Source organism: Melozone crissalis, unplaced genomic scaffold (genome assembly GCF_028551555.1).
Source record: "Melozone crissalis strain CALT ecotype California unplaced genomic scaffold, PUWL_Pcris_2 ptg000363l_1, whole genome shotgun sequence".
Lineage (NCBI taxonomy): Eukaryota > Metazoa > Chordata > Aves > Passeriformes > Passerellidae > Melozone > Melozone crissalis.
Window position 1 is genome coordinate 3,022 of NW_026536106.1, and position 15,992 is coordinate 19,013.

Genomic DNA, 15,992 nt, shown 5'->3' on the forward strand with positions numbered 1-15,992 from the left:
TGATTTCAGGCTGGATTTGGGTCCAGATTTTGGGGTCATTTAATGGGATTTTGGGCTGGGTTTTGGGGTGATTTTGGTCTGAGTTTGGGGCTGGATTTTGGGGTAATTCTCTGGGATTTTTGGCTGGATTTGGGTCTGGATTTTGGGGTAATATTTTAAAGGAATTTCAGACTGGATTTTGGGCGTAATGTTGCAGGATTTCAAGCTTGATTTTTGGGGTAATTTTGTAGGATTTCGGGGCAATTCCACGGGTTTTTGGGACAGAATCTGGGGTAATTCCACGGGATTTCAGGGAAGATCTTGGGGTAATTCCACGGGATTTTGGGGTAATTCCGTGGGATTTCGGGGAAGATTTTGAGGCAATTCCGTGGGGTTTTGGGGCAATTCCGTGGGGTTTTGGGTTTCTCAGAGCATGCCGCGCTCGGCGCGGGCGCGGCCGAGCTTCATGCCGCGGATGATGAGGACGGTGCCGGCGGCGATGCCCACGATGCCCACGGCCAGGCCCAGGGCACAGATCGCCGTCTCCGTGGCCTCGGACTTGGGCTCCTGGATTTGGGGTTCTGGAAAAATCCGAAATGCCCAGAATTAGGGATCCCCAAATTTTTTTCTTTTTGTCTTCGTCGTCATCACAAAGTTCCCAAATTCTTCCTCTTCCCGAATTTTTTCCTGTCTCGAATCGCAATTTCCACCCCAAATCCCAATTTTCCTACCCCCAAATTTCCCAAATCTCAATTATCCACACCCAAATTATCCCAAATCCACATTATTCCAAAGCCCAATTTTGCCAAAACCCAATCTTCCCAAGTCCAAATTATCCCAAATACAAATTTTTCCAAATCCAAATTATCCCTAATCCAAATTATCCCAAATCCCAATTTCCCAAATCCCAATTTTCTCAAATTCCAATTATTAGCCCAATCCCAATTTTCCCAAATCCAATTATTCCAAATCCCAATTATACCAAATTCAAATTTTCCCAAATCTCAATTATCCCACACCCAAATTATCCCAAATCCAAATTCTTCCAAGTACCACAATTTCCACCCCAAATCCCAATTATCCCAAATCCAAATTATCCTAAATTTCACGATTTCCACCCCAAATCCCAAATCCCAATTTCCCATTTTCCCAAATCCTAAAAATCCAATTTTTCCCCCAAAATTTCCCAAATTTTTTTCCCAAAACCCCCAAATCTCACCCCAGTGCGTCTTGCTGGGTGCTGCCAGCCCTCGTGCTCCACCTTGCAGTCGTCATAACCCCAAATCCCAATTCTCCCAAACTCCAAAAATCCAATTTTTCCCAAAACCCCCATAATTTTTTTTCCCAAAATTCCCATTTTTCCCCAAAAATTCCAGATTTTTTTCCCAAAACCCCCAAATCTCACCCCAATGCATCTTTCCACTCCTTCAAGCTCCACCTCGCGGTCCTAATAACCCCAAATCCCCATTTTCCGAAACCAAAAAAACCCCCCAAAAAATCCATTTTTCCCAAAAAATCCCATTTTATCCCAAAAAATCCCAATTTTTTTTCCCAAAACCCCCCAAACCTCATCCCAGTGCGTCTTGCTGGGCGCCGCAGCCCCTCGTGCTCCACCTTACAATTATAATAACCCCAAATCCCAATTCTCAAAAAAAATCCCATTTTTTCCCAAATACCCCATAGTATTTTTTTAAAAAACCCCAAAAATTTCCAATTTTTTTCCCAAAACCCCCAAATCTCACCCAGTTCTTCCTGCCAGGCCTAACCATCCTCTCGCGCTCCATCTTGCACTCATAATAACCCCACATCCCAATCTCCCAAACTCCAAAAATCCAATTTTTTCCCAAAATCCTGTAATTTTTTTCACAAAATTCCCATGTTTGCACCAAAGAAATGCCAATTTTTTTCCCAAAAACACCAAATCTCACCCCAATGCATCTTTCCACTCCTTCAAGCTCCACCTTGAAGTCCTTATAACCGAAAATCCCCAACTTCTTACACCCTAAAAACCTCATCATTTTTCCCAAATAAAATCCCATTTTTTCCCCAAAAATCCCTTATTTTTACCCCCAAAAAATTCCCAGATTTTTTTTCCCAAAACCCCCAAATCTCACCCCAATGCATCTTTGCACTCCTTCATGCTCCACCTCGCAGTCCTAATAACCCCAAATATTCCTTTTTGAAACCCAAAAAAATCCCATTTTTCCCCAAAAATCCCATTTTTTTCCCCAAAAAAATCCCATTTTTCCCCCAAAAATTCCCCGATTTTTTTCCCAAACCCCCCAAATCTCACCCCAATGCATCTTTCCACTCCTTCAAGCTCCACCTCGCGGCCCTAATAACCCCAAATCCCATTTTCCGAAACCAAAAAAACCCCAAAAAAATCCCATTTTTTCCCAAAAAAAATCCATTTTATCCCAAAAAATCCCAATTTTTTTTCCCAAAATCCCCTAATCTCACCCCAATGCATTTTTCCACTCCTTCAAGCTCCACCTTGAAGTCCTTATAACCCCAAATCTCAATTCTACCAAACCCCCAAAACCGCATTTTTTCCCCAAAAAATCCCATTTTTTTTTCAAAAACCCCAAAAATTCCAAGATTTTTTTCCAAAACCCCCAAATCTCACCCAGTGCATCTTTCCACTCCTTCATGCTCCACCTCGCAGTCCTAATAACCCCAAATATTCCTTTTGAAACCCAAAAAATCCCATTTTTCCCCAAAAATCCCATTTTTTCCCCAAAAAAATCCCATTTTTCCCCCAAAAATTCCCAGATTTTTTTCCCAAACCCCCCAAATCTCACCCCATGCATCTTTCCACTCCTTCAAGCTCCACCTCGCGGTCCTAATAACCCCAAATCCCCATTTTCCGAAACCAAAAAAACCCCCCAAAAAATCCATTTTTTCCCCAAAAAATCCCATTTTATCCCAAAAAATCCCAATTTTTTTTCCCAAAACCCCCAAACCTCATCCCAGTGCGTCTTGCTGGGCGCCGCCAGCCCCTCGTGCTCCACCTTACAATTATAATAACCCCAAATCCCAATTCTCAAAAAAATCCCATTTTTCCCCAATACCCCATAGTATTTTTTAAAAAAACCCCAAAAATTTCCAATTTTTTTCCCAAAACCCCCAAATCTCACCCCAGTTCTTCCTGCCAGGCCTAACCATCCTCTCGCGCTCCATCTTGCACTCAATAACCCCAAATCCCAATTCTCCCAAACTCCAAAAATCCAGTTTTTTCCCAAAATCCTGTAATTTTTTCACAAAATTCCCATGTTTGCACCAAAGAAATGCCAATTTTTTTCCCAAAAACCCCAAATCTCACCCCAATGCATCTTTCCACTCCTTCAAGCTCCACCTTGAAGTCCTTATAACCGAAAATCCCCAACTTCTTACACCCTAAAAACCTCATCATTTTTCCCAAATAAAATCCCATTTTTTCCCCAAAAATCCCTTATTTTTACCCCAAAAAATTCCCAGATTTTTTTCCCAAAACCCCCAAATCTCACCCCAATGCATCTTTCCACTCCTTCATGCTCCACCTCGCAGTCCTAATAACCCCAAATATTCCTTTTTGAAACCCAAAAAAATCCCATTTTTCCCCAAAAATCCCAATTTTTCCCCAAAAAAATCCCATTTTTCCCCCAAAAATTCCCAGATTTTTTTCCCAAAACCCCCAAATCTCACCCCAATGCATCTTTCCACTCCTCATGCTCCACCTCGCAGTCCTAATAACACAAATCCCCATTTCCGAAACCAAAACAACCCAAAAAAAATCCCATTTTCCCAAAAAAAATCCAAATTTCCCAAAAATCCCTTTTTTTCCCGATTTTTTTCCCAAACCCCCCAAATCTCACCCCAATGCATCCTTCCACGCCTTCAAGCTCCACCTCGCAGTCCTAATAACCCCAAATATCCTTTTTGAAACCCCAAAAACCTCATTTTTTCCCACAAAAAATTCCCATTTTTTTCTCAAAAATCCCTTTTTTTTCCCGAATTTTTTTTCCCAAAACCCCCGAACCTCACCCCAGTGCGTCTTGCTGGGCGCCGCCAGCCCCTCGTGCTCCACCTTGCAGTCGTAGTAGTCGCCGGGCTGGGGGATGAAGGTCAGGTAGGAGAACTTGCGGAAGGTGAAGTCGCGGTCGGGGTAGAACGGCGTCTCCTGCACGCCCTCGGTGACCCGGGCACCATTGCGGAACCAGGCCAGGCCCAGCACCGGCGGCCAGAACTTGGTCACCGAGCAGATGAGGACGTTGGGCTCGTCCTGCTCCACCGGGTGCTTGGGGAACACGGCCACCTCCGGGGGCACTGCAATGGAATGGTGGAAAAAATCCGGGAATTTTTGGGTCAAAATGGGTTAAAAAATTGGGATCCATCCCGGTGGGTTTGGGCTGAAATCTCGAGAATTGAGGTGGAACCAACTGGGGTTGAGGTGGAACCAGTTGGAGTTGAGGTGGAACCAACCGGTGTTGGGTTTGAGGGACACGTAAGTTTGGAATCCCACCAGGAACCTTCTGGAATTTGGGTTTAAATCCTCTGAAATTGGGTTGGATCCAACTGGGGTTGAGGTGGAACCAACTGGGGTTGGGTTTGAGGGACACGAAATTTTGGAATCCCACCAGGAACCTTCTGGAATTTGGGTTGGATCCAACTGGGATTTGGGTTGAGATCCCCTAAAATTGGGTTGGATCCAACTGGGGTTGAGGTGGAACCATCCGGTGTTGGGTTTGAAGGACACGTAAGTTTGGAATCCCACCAGGAACCTTCTGGAGTTGGGGTTGGTTGTGCCCAAAATTGGGTTGAAATCTCCAGAAATTAGGTCGGAACCAACTGGGGTTGAGTTGGAACCAACCGGTGTTGGGTTTGAAGGACACGTAAGTTTGGAATCCCACCAGGAACCTTCTGGAACTTGGTTGGATCCAACTGGGATTTGGGTTGAAATCTCCTGAAATTGGGTTGGAACCAACTGGGATTGAGGTGGAACCAGTTGGGGTTGAGGTGGAACCAACTGGGATAGAAGTGGAACCAACCGTGGTTGGGTTTGAGGGACACGTAAGTTTGGAATCCCACCAGGAACCTTCTGGAATTGGAGTTGGTTGTGACCAAAATTGGGGTTGGAACCAACTGGGATTGGATTGAAATCTCCAGAAATTGGGTTGGAACCAACCGGGGTTGAGGTGGAACCAACTGGGGTTGGGTTTGAGGGACACGAAAGTTTGGAATCCCACCAGGAACCTTCTGGAACTTGGTTGGATCCAACTGGGATTTGGGTTGAAATCTCCTGAAATTGGGTTGGATCCAACTGGGATTGAGGTGGAACCAACTGGAGTTGGGTTTGAGGGACACCAAAGTTTGGAATCCCACCAGGAACCTTCTGGAATTGGGTGGATCCAACTGGGATTTGGGTTGAAATCTCCTGAAATTGGGTTGGATTCAACTGGGATTGAGGTGGAACCAACTGGGGTTGGGTTGGAACCAACTGGGGTTGGGTTTGAGGGACACGTAAGTTTGGAATTCCACCAAAGAACCTTCTGGAATTTGGGTTGGATATCCCCAAAATTGGTCAGAACCAACTGGGATTGGGTTGAAATCTCCTTAATTTGGGTTCTATCCACTGGGATGGAGGTGGAACCAACTGGGGTGGGGTTTGAAGGACACGAAATTTTGGAATCCACCAGGAACCTTCTGGAATTGGTGTTGGATCCAACTGAAATTGACTTTGAGGGACACGAAATTTTGGGAATCCCACCAAGAACCTTCTGCAATTAGGGTTGGATCCAGTTGTGATTGGGTTGGATCCAACTGGAACCTCTTCAGACCCCTCCAAAACCATCTCAAACCTTCTAAAATCCCTCCAAAACTCCCCGAATTTTTTCCAGAACCTTCCAGAACCTTCTCCCCAACCTCCCCCTGGTGTTACCGCTGGTGGTCCTGGACTTATGTGGGCGGCCATGGAGGTCAACTGTGGTTGGGTTTGAGGGACACCAAGTTTGGAATCCCACCAGGATCCTTCTGGAATTTGGGTTGGAACCAACTGGGATTGGGTTGAAATCTCCTGAAATTGAGTCAGACCCACTGGGATTGGGTTTGAGGGACACCAAATTTTGGAATCCCCACCAGGAACCTTCTGGAATTGGGGTTGAATATCCCCAAAATTAGGTTGAAATTGGGTCGGACCCAACTGGGGTTGGGGTTTGAGGACAGAAATTTTGGAATTCCACCAGGAACCTTCTGAGATTGGGTTGAAATCTCCAGAAATTGGGTCAGAACCAACTGGGGTTGGGTTTGAGGGACACCAAAATTTGGAATCCCACCAGGATCCTTCTGGAATTGGGGTTGGATCCAACTGAAATTGAGTTTGAGGGACACGAAATTTGGAATCCCACCAGGAACCTTCTGGAACTGACCTGAATATCCCCAAAATTGGGTTGAAATCCCCTAAAATTGGGATTGGATCCAACTGGGATTGGGTTTGAGGGACACAAAATGTTGGAATCCCACCAAGAACCTTCTGGAATTGGGGTGGAATCCAACTGGGATTGGGTCAAATCCAACTGGGATTGGGTTGAAATCTCCTGAATTTGAGTCAGACCCAACTGGGATTGGGTTTGAGGGACACCAAATTTAGGAATCCCACCAGGATCCTTCTGGAATTGGGCTTGAATATCCCCAAAATTGGGTTGAAATTGGGTCGGACCCAACTGGGGTTGGGTTTGAGGGACACGAAATTTTGGAATTCCACCAGGATCCTTCTGAACTGGGTTGGATCCAACTGGGACTGAGTTTGAAGGACACGAAATTTTGGATTTCCACCAAGAACCTTCTACAATTGGGTTGAAATCTCCTGAAATTGGTTCAAACCCTTCCAAAACCTCCCCAAATTCCTCAAGAACCTTCCAGAACCTTCCAGAACCTCCTCCCCGCGCTCACCGCTGTCGGTCCTGGACCTGTTGTAGGCCTTCATGGAGCTCTCGAGGTTCTGCTTGTCGATGGCGATGTTCTGCAGCGCGCCCTGCGCCTCGAAGGAGGCGAACTGCTGGAACTCGGGCAGGCGCCACACGGTCTCCTCGCGCTCCACGTGGAAGATCTCGTCGCCGTCGAAGTCGAACATGAACTCGGCGCTGTCGAACTCGGGGTCCAGCGACTTCTGGTAGAACTCGGTCTGGATGATGCTGTGCTGGACTGGAAAATGGGGAAAATTTAAAATTTAAAAAAAAATTGGGGTTTATATTCAAAATCCTGAGAAAATCGGTGAAATTTTGGTGAAAACCTTGGAGAAATTGGGGATTTTTTGGGTCATTATCAGAAGGAAATTGGGAGATTTTTGATCAAAATCCCAGAAAAATATGAAAAATTCCCGAGGAATTGGAGATGTCCACTTGAAATAAGAAAAAAAAAATCAGAATTTTTCACTCAAAATTCCAGGAAAATCATGAAAAATTCCCAGGGGAATTGGAGATTACCATTCAAAACTGCAGGAAAATTTGGGGGGTTTCCGCTCAAAATCCCAGCAAAACTGGGGGAAAATTCCATGAATATTGGGGATTTCTACTCAAAATCCTGGGGAAATTGGGAATTTCTGTTAAAAATAAAAAAAAATTTAAAAGAGAGAAAAACATTCTGGGGAAATTTGGAGATTTTTGATCAAAAATCCCAGGAAAATTTGGTATTTCCATTCAAAATTCAAAGAAAATTTGGGGATTTCTATTAAATCCCAGAAAAGAAATTGGAATTTATATTCAAAATCCTAGGAAATTTGGGAATTTTTAATTAAAATCCCAGATAATTGGAATTTCCACTCAAAATCCTGGGAAATTGGGGATTTTTGATCAAAGATCTCGTCGCCGTCGCAGTCGAACATGAACTCGGCGCTGTCGAACTCGGGGTCCAGCGACTTCTGGTAGAACTCGGTCTGGATGATGCTGTGCTGGCTGGAAATGGTGAAAATTTGGGTTTTTGGTGGAAAATTTAAAAAAAAATTGCATTTAAATTCAAAATTGGAGATTTTTGATCAAAATCCCAGGAAAATAGGAAAAATTCCGAGGAAATTGGAGATTTCTACTCAAAATCCCAGGAAAACTACGAAAAATTCACAGGGAAATGGGAGATTTCTACTTAAAATAAGGAAAAAAATATCAGAATTTTTCACTCAAATTCCAGGAAAATTTGGGATTTCTACTTGAAATGCAAACAAAAAATCTGAATTTTCCACTCAAAATCTGGGAAAATTGGGGATTCCTGTTCAAAATCCCAAGAAAACTATGAAAAATTCCAAGGAAATTGGAGATTTCTACTCAAAATTCCAGGAAAAATCCTGGGAAATTCTGGGGAAAATTGGAGATTTTTGATCAAATCCCGAGAAAACTGCAAAAAATTCCCAAGGAAATTGGAGATTTCCATTCAAAATTCCAAGAGGATTTGGGGCATTTCTGCTCAAAATCCCAGGAAATTTGGAGGATTTCTACTCAAAATTCTGTGAAATTTGAGATTTCTGCTCAAAATCCGCAGAAAATTGTGCATTCTTGAAATCCAAAAAATGGTGGATTTGCATTCAAAATCCCAGGAAAATTTGGGGATTTCCACTCAAAATCCTGGGGAAAATGGGGATTTGTTCTTAAAAATCTAAAAATTAGGATTTAAACTCAAAATCCTGGGGAAATTGGGGATTTTTGATCAAAAATCTTGTCGCCGTCGAAGTCGAACATGAACTCGGTGCTGTGGAACTCGGTCTGGATGATGCTGTGCTGGACTGGGAATGGGGGAAAATTTTAAAATTTAAAAAAAATTTGGGGTTTATATTCAAAATCCTGAGAAAATCGGTGAAATTTTGGTGAAAAACTGGAGAAAATTGGAGATTTTGGATCAAAATCCCAGGAAAAATGTGAAAAATTCCAGGGAAATTGGAGATTTCTGCTTGAAAATCCAGCAAAATTTTGGGATTACTACTTAAAATACAAAAAAACTTATCAGGATTTAAACTCAAATTCCAGGAAAATTGGGGATTTCTGCTCAAAATCCCAAGAAAATTCCGAAAAATTTCCAGGGAAATTGGGGATTTTTGCTCAAAATCCTGGGAAAATCTGGGAAATTTTGCTGAAAATATTGGGGAAAATTGGAGATTTTTGATCAAAGCCCCAGGGAAATTATGAAAAATTCCAAGGAAATTGGAGATTTCTGATCAAAATTCCAGGAAAATTTGGGCTTTCTACTGAAAATCCTGGTAAATTCTGTTGAAAACCTTGGAGAAAAAGTGAGATTTTTGATCAAAATCCCAAGGAAATTATGAAAAATTCCCAAGGAAATTGGAGATTTCTGCTTGAAAATCCAAGAAAATTTGGGGATTTCCAATCAAAATCCCAGGAAAATTGGGATTTCCACTGAAAATCCTGGGAAAATTGGGGATTTGTTCTTCAAATCTAAAAAGTTTTGATTTAAACTCAAAATCCTTGGGGAAATTGGGATTTTTGATCAAAGATCTCGTCGCCGTCGCAGTCGAACATGAACTCGGCGCTGTCGAACTCAGTCTGGATGATGCTGTGCTGGACTGGTAAATTGGGGAAAATTATGAGATTTTGGTTAAAATTGAAAATAAATTTGATTTATAGTTAAAATAGTGAGGGAAAATAGAGATTTTTGATCAAAATCCCAAGGAAATGATGAAAAATTCCCAGCGAAATTGGAGATTTCCACTTGAAATAAGAAAAAAAAATATCAGAATTTTCACTCAAAATTCCAGGAAATCGTGAAAATTCCCAAGGAATTGGAGATTTCTACTCAAAATTCCAGGGAAAATTTGGGAATTTCTGCTCAAAATCAAAATTTTTTAAAAAAAGAGGGAAAATTCCATGAAAATTGGGGATTTCTGCTCAAAATCCCAGGAAAATCGAGGAAATTCTGCTGAAATTTTGGGGAAATTGGAGATTTGTGATCAAAATCCAGGAAAATTATGAAAATTCCCCAAGGAAATTGGAGATTTCTGCTCAAATTCCAGGAAATTTGGGAGATTTCCAATCAAAATCCCAGGAAAATTACAAAAAATTCCCAGGAAATTTGTGGGTTTCTACTTAAATTCCAGGAAAATTTGGGATTTCTGCTCAAAACCCCAGAAAATTGAAGGAAAAATCAGGAAAAATTTCTTCTCAATAATGGGACTTTTTTTTGTATTTAATTTTGAATTTCTACTCAAAAATCCAGAAAATTTGGACTTCTACTCAAAATCCAAAAAAAAAAGAGTGAAATTCTAGGAAAATTGGAATTTGTGCTTAAAATCCCAGAAAAATTGGGATTTCCATCAGAATTCCATGAAAATTGGGGATTTCCGCTCAAAAATCCTTGGGAATTGAGAAATTCTGCTCAACATTCACAGAAATTTGGGCATTCTTAAATTTAAAAAATGAAAATTTCCATTTAAAATTCCAGGAATATTGGAGATTTTTGCTTAAAATCCCGTGAAAATTTCAGAGATTTCTGCTCAAAATTCTGGGGAATTTTGGATTTCTACTCAAAATCCCACAAATTTGAGGGAAAATCCTGGAAAATTGGGGCTTTTTGATCAAAATCCTAGAAAATTGGGAATTTGTACTTAAAATTAAAAAAAAAAAATAAAGATGTAAGTCAAAATGCCAGGAAATTGGAGATTCCTGCTGAAAAACTTGGGGAAATTAGGGATTTCTGCTCAAAATGGGGAAATTGGAGATTTTTTATCAAAATTCCAGGAATTTGGGGGATTTCTGCTGAAAATCCACAAAAAAGGGGGGAAAAATTGCAAGAAAATTGGGATTTCCGCTCAAAATCCCAGGAAAATGGGATTTAGGCACCCCCAGAGCACCAAAATTGTGGGGAAAAAGGAAGTTTGGGCTCGGCCCACCCCAAAAATCCGGGAAAAAGAGGATTTAGGACTGTCACTTCCCCAAATTTTGGGTACAGGGGGTCTGGCCACGCCCAGATCCCCAAAATCCCGGGGACGAGGGGGTTTAGGCAATCCAGACCCAAAAATCCTGGAATAAAGGATTTAGGCACTTACAGAGCCACAAAATTCTGGAATAAAAGGGATTTAGGCACTTCCAGTTCCTCAAATTTTGTGTACAGGGGGATTTGGGCAAGCCCAGATCCCAAAATCCCGGGGGAAAAGGGAGTTTAGGAACATCCAGACTCCAAAAATCCTGGAAGAAAAGGATTTAGGCACTTCCAGATTCCCAAAATCCTGGAAAAAGAGGAATTGGGAACTCTCAGTTCCTAAAATTTTGGGTACAGGGGGTTTGAGCATCCCAGATCCCCAAAATCCCTTGGACAGGGGGGTTTAGGCGCTTCCAGAGCCCCCAAATCCCGGGAAAAGAGGGTTTGGGAACTCCCAGATCCCCAAATTTTGGGTACAGGGGGGTTTGGGCACTTCCGGCCCCCCCCAAAATTTTGGGTACAGGGGGGGTTTGGCCACGCCCAGATCCCAAAATCCCGGGGGCAAGGGGGTTTAGGCACATCCAGACCCCAAAATCCTCGGAAAAAATGGATTTAGGCACTCCCAGATCCCCTAAATCTCGGGAAAAAGAGGATTTAGGAACTCCCAGTTCCCCAAATTTTATGTACAGGGGGGTCTGGCCACGCCCAGATCTCCAAAATCCCTTGGACAGGGGGGTTTAGGAACATCCAGACCCCAAAAATCCTGGAAAAAAAGGGGATTTAGGCACTCCCGGATCCCCTAAATCAGAGAAAAAGAGGATTTGGGAAGGCCAAGGCCCCCCAAATTCTGTGTACAGGGGGGTTTGGCCACGCCCAGGTCCCCAAAATCTTTTGGACAGGGGGGTCTGGCCACGCCCAACCCCCCCAAAATCCCGGGGACAAGGGGGTTTAGGAACATCCAGAGCCCCAAAATCCTGGGAAAAGACGAATTCAGCCACACCCAACCCCCGAAAATGAGGGGGAAAGAAAAGGGGGAGAAAAAAACCGAAACCCCCCCCAAAAAAAAAAAAAAATCCCAAAATTTTGGATTGATGCCTTTAACCCCTTAATACCCAAAAATACCCGAATTCCAGCGAACCCCAAATCCGGTACCCCCCCAAAACCCCACCTTGGACACCCAAAATTGGGGGCAGGGTCAGGGCCAGCAGCGGCAGCAGCCGGGGGAGGCTCCGCGTTCCGTCCATGGCGCTCCGGGCACACCGGGCAGGGTCGGTGCTGCTCCCAGGAACGCGGATCCAAACTGGGGGGACGGGGATCGCGGGAGCTGCACCCCAAAAACCCCTCAGCCAATGGGCGTGGAGATTTTATGGCGCGTCATGTGTTGCCGGGTAGAGGGTTCAAAAATTGAGCTCCCTAAGAAATTTTGACCAATCAGAAAAAGGAGCGGGTACGAGTCATCGGTTGCTGGGTAGAGAGTCTGGAAATCGGGCTCCAAACGGCAATTGGGTCTTGCAGTTGAGCGCGGTTGGTTCGGGGCGGCGGTCGCTGGCCATGGGGCTCGGGGCGGCAGCCGGGGCCCTGCTGGTGGCACTGGGGGTGCTGGGAGCCCCCCCGGGTGTGGGCGCGGAGCTCTCGGGTGAGCGGGGGGCGGGAGGCGCTGGGCCAGGGCGGGGGAAGGGGGAAAAGGGGAGGGGAACCCTAAAAGTGAGGCCGTGGGCGTTGTGAATTGGGGGATTTGTGGGAAAATGGGAGCCCAAAAGTGATTTGGGGAGCGGCCGGAGGTGGGAGGGGAGAGGATGAGGAAGGGGAAATGGGGGAAGGGCGGCAAAGAGGAAGCGGCAGCGCGGGCAGGAGGGTCCCGTGGCGGCCGTGGGGCACAGGGGGTGCGGAGTGGGGATCCGGGTGGGCCCGGAGCTCTGGGGATGCTGCTGGGGGGGTGTAGAGGCGGAACTCCTTGAGCTGTGTGCTGCACTCACAGGGGTGTTCCAGTACATGCAAAAGACCGAGTGTTACTTCACTAACGGCACGGAGAAGGTGAGGCTCGTGGAGAGGGCCATCTACAACCGCCGGCAGTTCCTGATATTCGACAGCGACGTGGGGCACTACGTGGGTGACACCCGCTTTGGGGTGCTGAATGCCAAGCACTTGAACCGCCACCCGGCTATCATGAGGTACATGCGGAGTCTGGCGGACACGTTCTGCCGGCGCAACTACGAGATGTTCCGCCCGTTCACCATAGAGCGCCGAGGTGAGCGCTGGGCAGAGCGTGTCCACTCGGGCCCTGCCCTGCCAATGATGCTGGAGCCCCTCGAAACCACGCTGGGAATCGCCCCAGAGCCCTCAGCCCTCCTTGTGCCCATCCCCGGGGCCCCTTGTACCCCTTAGTGACCCCCCCAGTCCATCCCAGTGCCCCCCCACGCGTCCGTTGCAGCGACGCGTAACGGTGACGCCTGTCAGCCAATCAGAACTCGGGATTTTAATGACTCACCGGTTGCCGGGCAGACCCGCAGCGCCGAGTGCCCCGCGCTGGACTCGGCCTCCCAGAGCCGCGCGCTTCATTCCCAGTTCCTCCAGTGCCACCAAAATCCCTCCCAGTGCACCCCAGTCCCTCCAAGACCATCTCCAGTTCCTCCCCAGTCCCTCCCAGTCCATTTCCAGTCTCTCCCCATTTCATTCTCAATTCACTCTCAGACATCCACCATATCTACCAGCGCATCCCCATCCCCTCTCACCTCACCCAGTGACACTCAACTCCATCCCAGTCCCTCCCAGTCCATTCCCAGTCCCTCCCAGCCCTTCCCTCTCTCTCCCAGTTCTCCCCAGCTGATCCCAGTGTGTCCCGTCTCTCTCACTCTCCCAGTGCCCCCCAGCGTGTCCATCTCGCTGGTGCCCGCCTCGAGCTCCCAGCCCGGCCCCGGCCGCCTGCTCTGCTCCGTGATGGATTTCTACCCTGCTGCCATCCAGGTGAGGTGGTTCCAGGGCCAGCAGGAGCTGTCGGAGCACGTGGTGGCCACGGACGTGGTGGCCAACGGGGACTGGAGCTACCAGCTGCTGGTGCTGCTGGAAACGCCGCCCCGGCGCGGGCTGAGCTACAGCTGCCAGGTGGAGCACGTCAGCCTGGAGCAGCCGCTGAGGCGGCACTGGGTACGGGGGAGCCCCTGGGGGCGCTGGCAGAGGCGCTGGGCTGTGCTGGGAGGAACTGGGAGGGAGGTGGAGAGAGGCGGGCTGGGAGTGGGAGAGGGGCTGGGGGCTGGGCAAGGGCTGGGCAGGGGTTTGGGGGATGCTGGGGAGGGTGGGATGGGGTTGTGGGGGTGCTGGTGGGCACTGGGAGGGAGTTTGGGGGTGCTGGGTGTGACTGGGAGGGAGTTTGGGGGTGCTGGGTGTGACTGGGAGGGAGTTTGGGGGTTCCGGGTGTGACTGGGAGGGAGTTTGGGGCGCTGGGTGTGACTGGGAGGGAGTTTGGGGCTCCTGGGGCGCTGGGGGGCAACTGGGAGGGGGCTGTGGGATGCCGAGAGGGACGGGAGGGGCTTTGGTGGCTCCTGTCGAGGCCCAAAAGGGATCGGGGGGAGGTTTCAGGGGGTCCTGGCCGAGCCGGGTCCACAGGGAGGGCGCTGGGAGGGGCTGGGGGTGTCGGCGAGAGGTTTTGGGGGCGCTGAGCCCTGCGGACCCCCCAGAGATGGCGCCGGACGCCGGCCGCAGCAAGATGCTGACGGGCATCGGGGGCTTGGTCTTGGGCTCGGTCTTCGTGGCGCTGGGGCTCGGCTTCTACGTGCGCAAGAAGGTGAGGGCGGGTGCCGGGGGCGGCGTGGCCGCCGTGGCGGAGCCCCGTGCGCGCTCCCGCCGGGGCCCCCAGCCCGGTGTCACCCCCTTTTCTGTGCCCACAGAGCTCCTGAGGCGGCGGCGGCCGCAGCCCCTCCCCGCGGGCTCGGGCCCGGCCGGGACCCCCCGCTCCGTCCCCGCTGCGCTGATTCTGGGGGGGTCCCGTGTCCCCCCCAGCGCCGCTGGCGCTCTGCCCCCGCCCAGTGCCCGCTGCCAGCGCTCCCAATAAAGCTTCCCAGCTGGGCCCGGGGCCGTTTGTTGGGGGGCGCTGGGGAGGGGTCTGGGGGGGCGGGGGGCGATGGGACGGATTTGGGCAAAGGGAGGGGGAGAAAGGGTGGGGGCTGGGCCCGGGGGGAGCGGGAGGAGGAGGAGGAGGAGGAGGAAGAGGAGGAGGAGGAAGAGCAGCAGCACCAGAACCCCGCGATTTCCCCGCCCCCCCCCCCAGAGCTGCCGCCCCCCCGGCCCCGTCAGCATCGCCCCCTCCCCACATCCCGCAGTGAGCACGGAGGGGGAGCTCAGCCCCTTGTTAAAATTGTTAAATAATTAAAAATACTTAATAATTTTTATATTTATAAAATTTTATTGTAATTTATGAAAAGGTCCATATTTCCTAAATTTATAAAATTTAAAAAATATTTTAATCATGGTTAATAATTTCCTTCATATCTTGTTAATAAAATGTTGTTTCTAAAGCGGAGCGGGACAAAGGCATCCGAACAGGAAATCCTGAACGAGCGCAGTGCCCGAAAAATCGGGGTTAAATGTGAAATGAGCGGCTCTGATTGGCTGGCCCAGCACAGCCCGCCCCTCCCACTCCCAGTCCCTCCCAGTCCCTTCTGGACCTGCCTGCTCCTGGTGCTGCTGGGAACCTCCCAAAATCCCGGGGCAAGGGGGTTTAGGAACATCCAGATCACCAAAACCCTGGAAAAAGAGGATTTGGGAATATTAAGTTCTTAAAATTTTGTGTACAGCGGATTTTGGGCATCGCTATCCCCTCAAAATCCCGTGGACAAGGGGATTTAGGAACATCGAGACGCACAAAATCCTGGGAAAAGAGGAATTGGGAATTTTCAGTTCCCCAAATTTTGGGTACAGGGGGGTTTGAGCACTCCCAGCTGCCCAAAATCCCGGGGACAAGGGGGTTTAGGAACATCCAGACTCACAAAATCCTGGATAAAGAGGAATTGGGAATTTTCAGTTCCCCAAATTTTGGGTACTGGGGGGTTTGGGCACTCGCAGCCCCACCAAATTTGAGTACAGGGGGGTTTGAACACTCCCAGATCTCCAAAATCCCGGGGACA

The 15,992-nt window shown here is 47.8% G+C and overlaps 2 protein-coding genes across 2 annotated transcripts; one reads left to right on the forward strand and one right to left on the reverse strand.

The window, feature by feature from the left end:
• Positions 1–379: 379 nt before the first annotated feature.
• LOC128949981 (HLA class II histocompatibility antigen, DR alpha chain-like) lies at positions 380–12,159 on the reverse strand. Its single transcript, XM_054294871.1, has 4 exons — positions 12,041–12,159; positions 6,907–7,158; positions 4,003–4,284; positions 380–560 (listed from the first exon to the last, which is right to left on the reverse strand). Exons 1-4 carry the CDS (start codon positions 12,114–12,116, stop codon positions 406–408), a joined length of 765 nt encoding a protein of 254 aa, XP_054150846.1. The 5' UTR covers positions 12,117–12,159; the 3' UTR covers positions 380–405.
• Positions 12,160–12,423: 264 nt separating this feature from the next.
• LOC128949979 (class II histocompatibility antigen, B-L beta chain-like) lies at positions 12,424–14,846 on the forward strand. The gene is made up of 6 exons (XM_054294870.1): positions 12,424–12,508; positions 12,851–13,120; positions 13,733–14,016; position 14,164; positions 14,547–14,653; positions 14,757–14,846. Exons 1-6 carry the CDS (start codon positions 12,424–12,426, stop codon positions 14,763–14,765), a joined length of 756 nt encoding a protein of 251 aa, XP_054150845.1. The 3' UTR covers positions 14,766–14,846.
• The last annotated feature ends 1,146 nt before the right edge of the window (positions 14,847–15,992 follow it).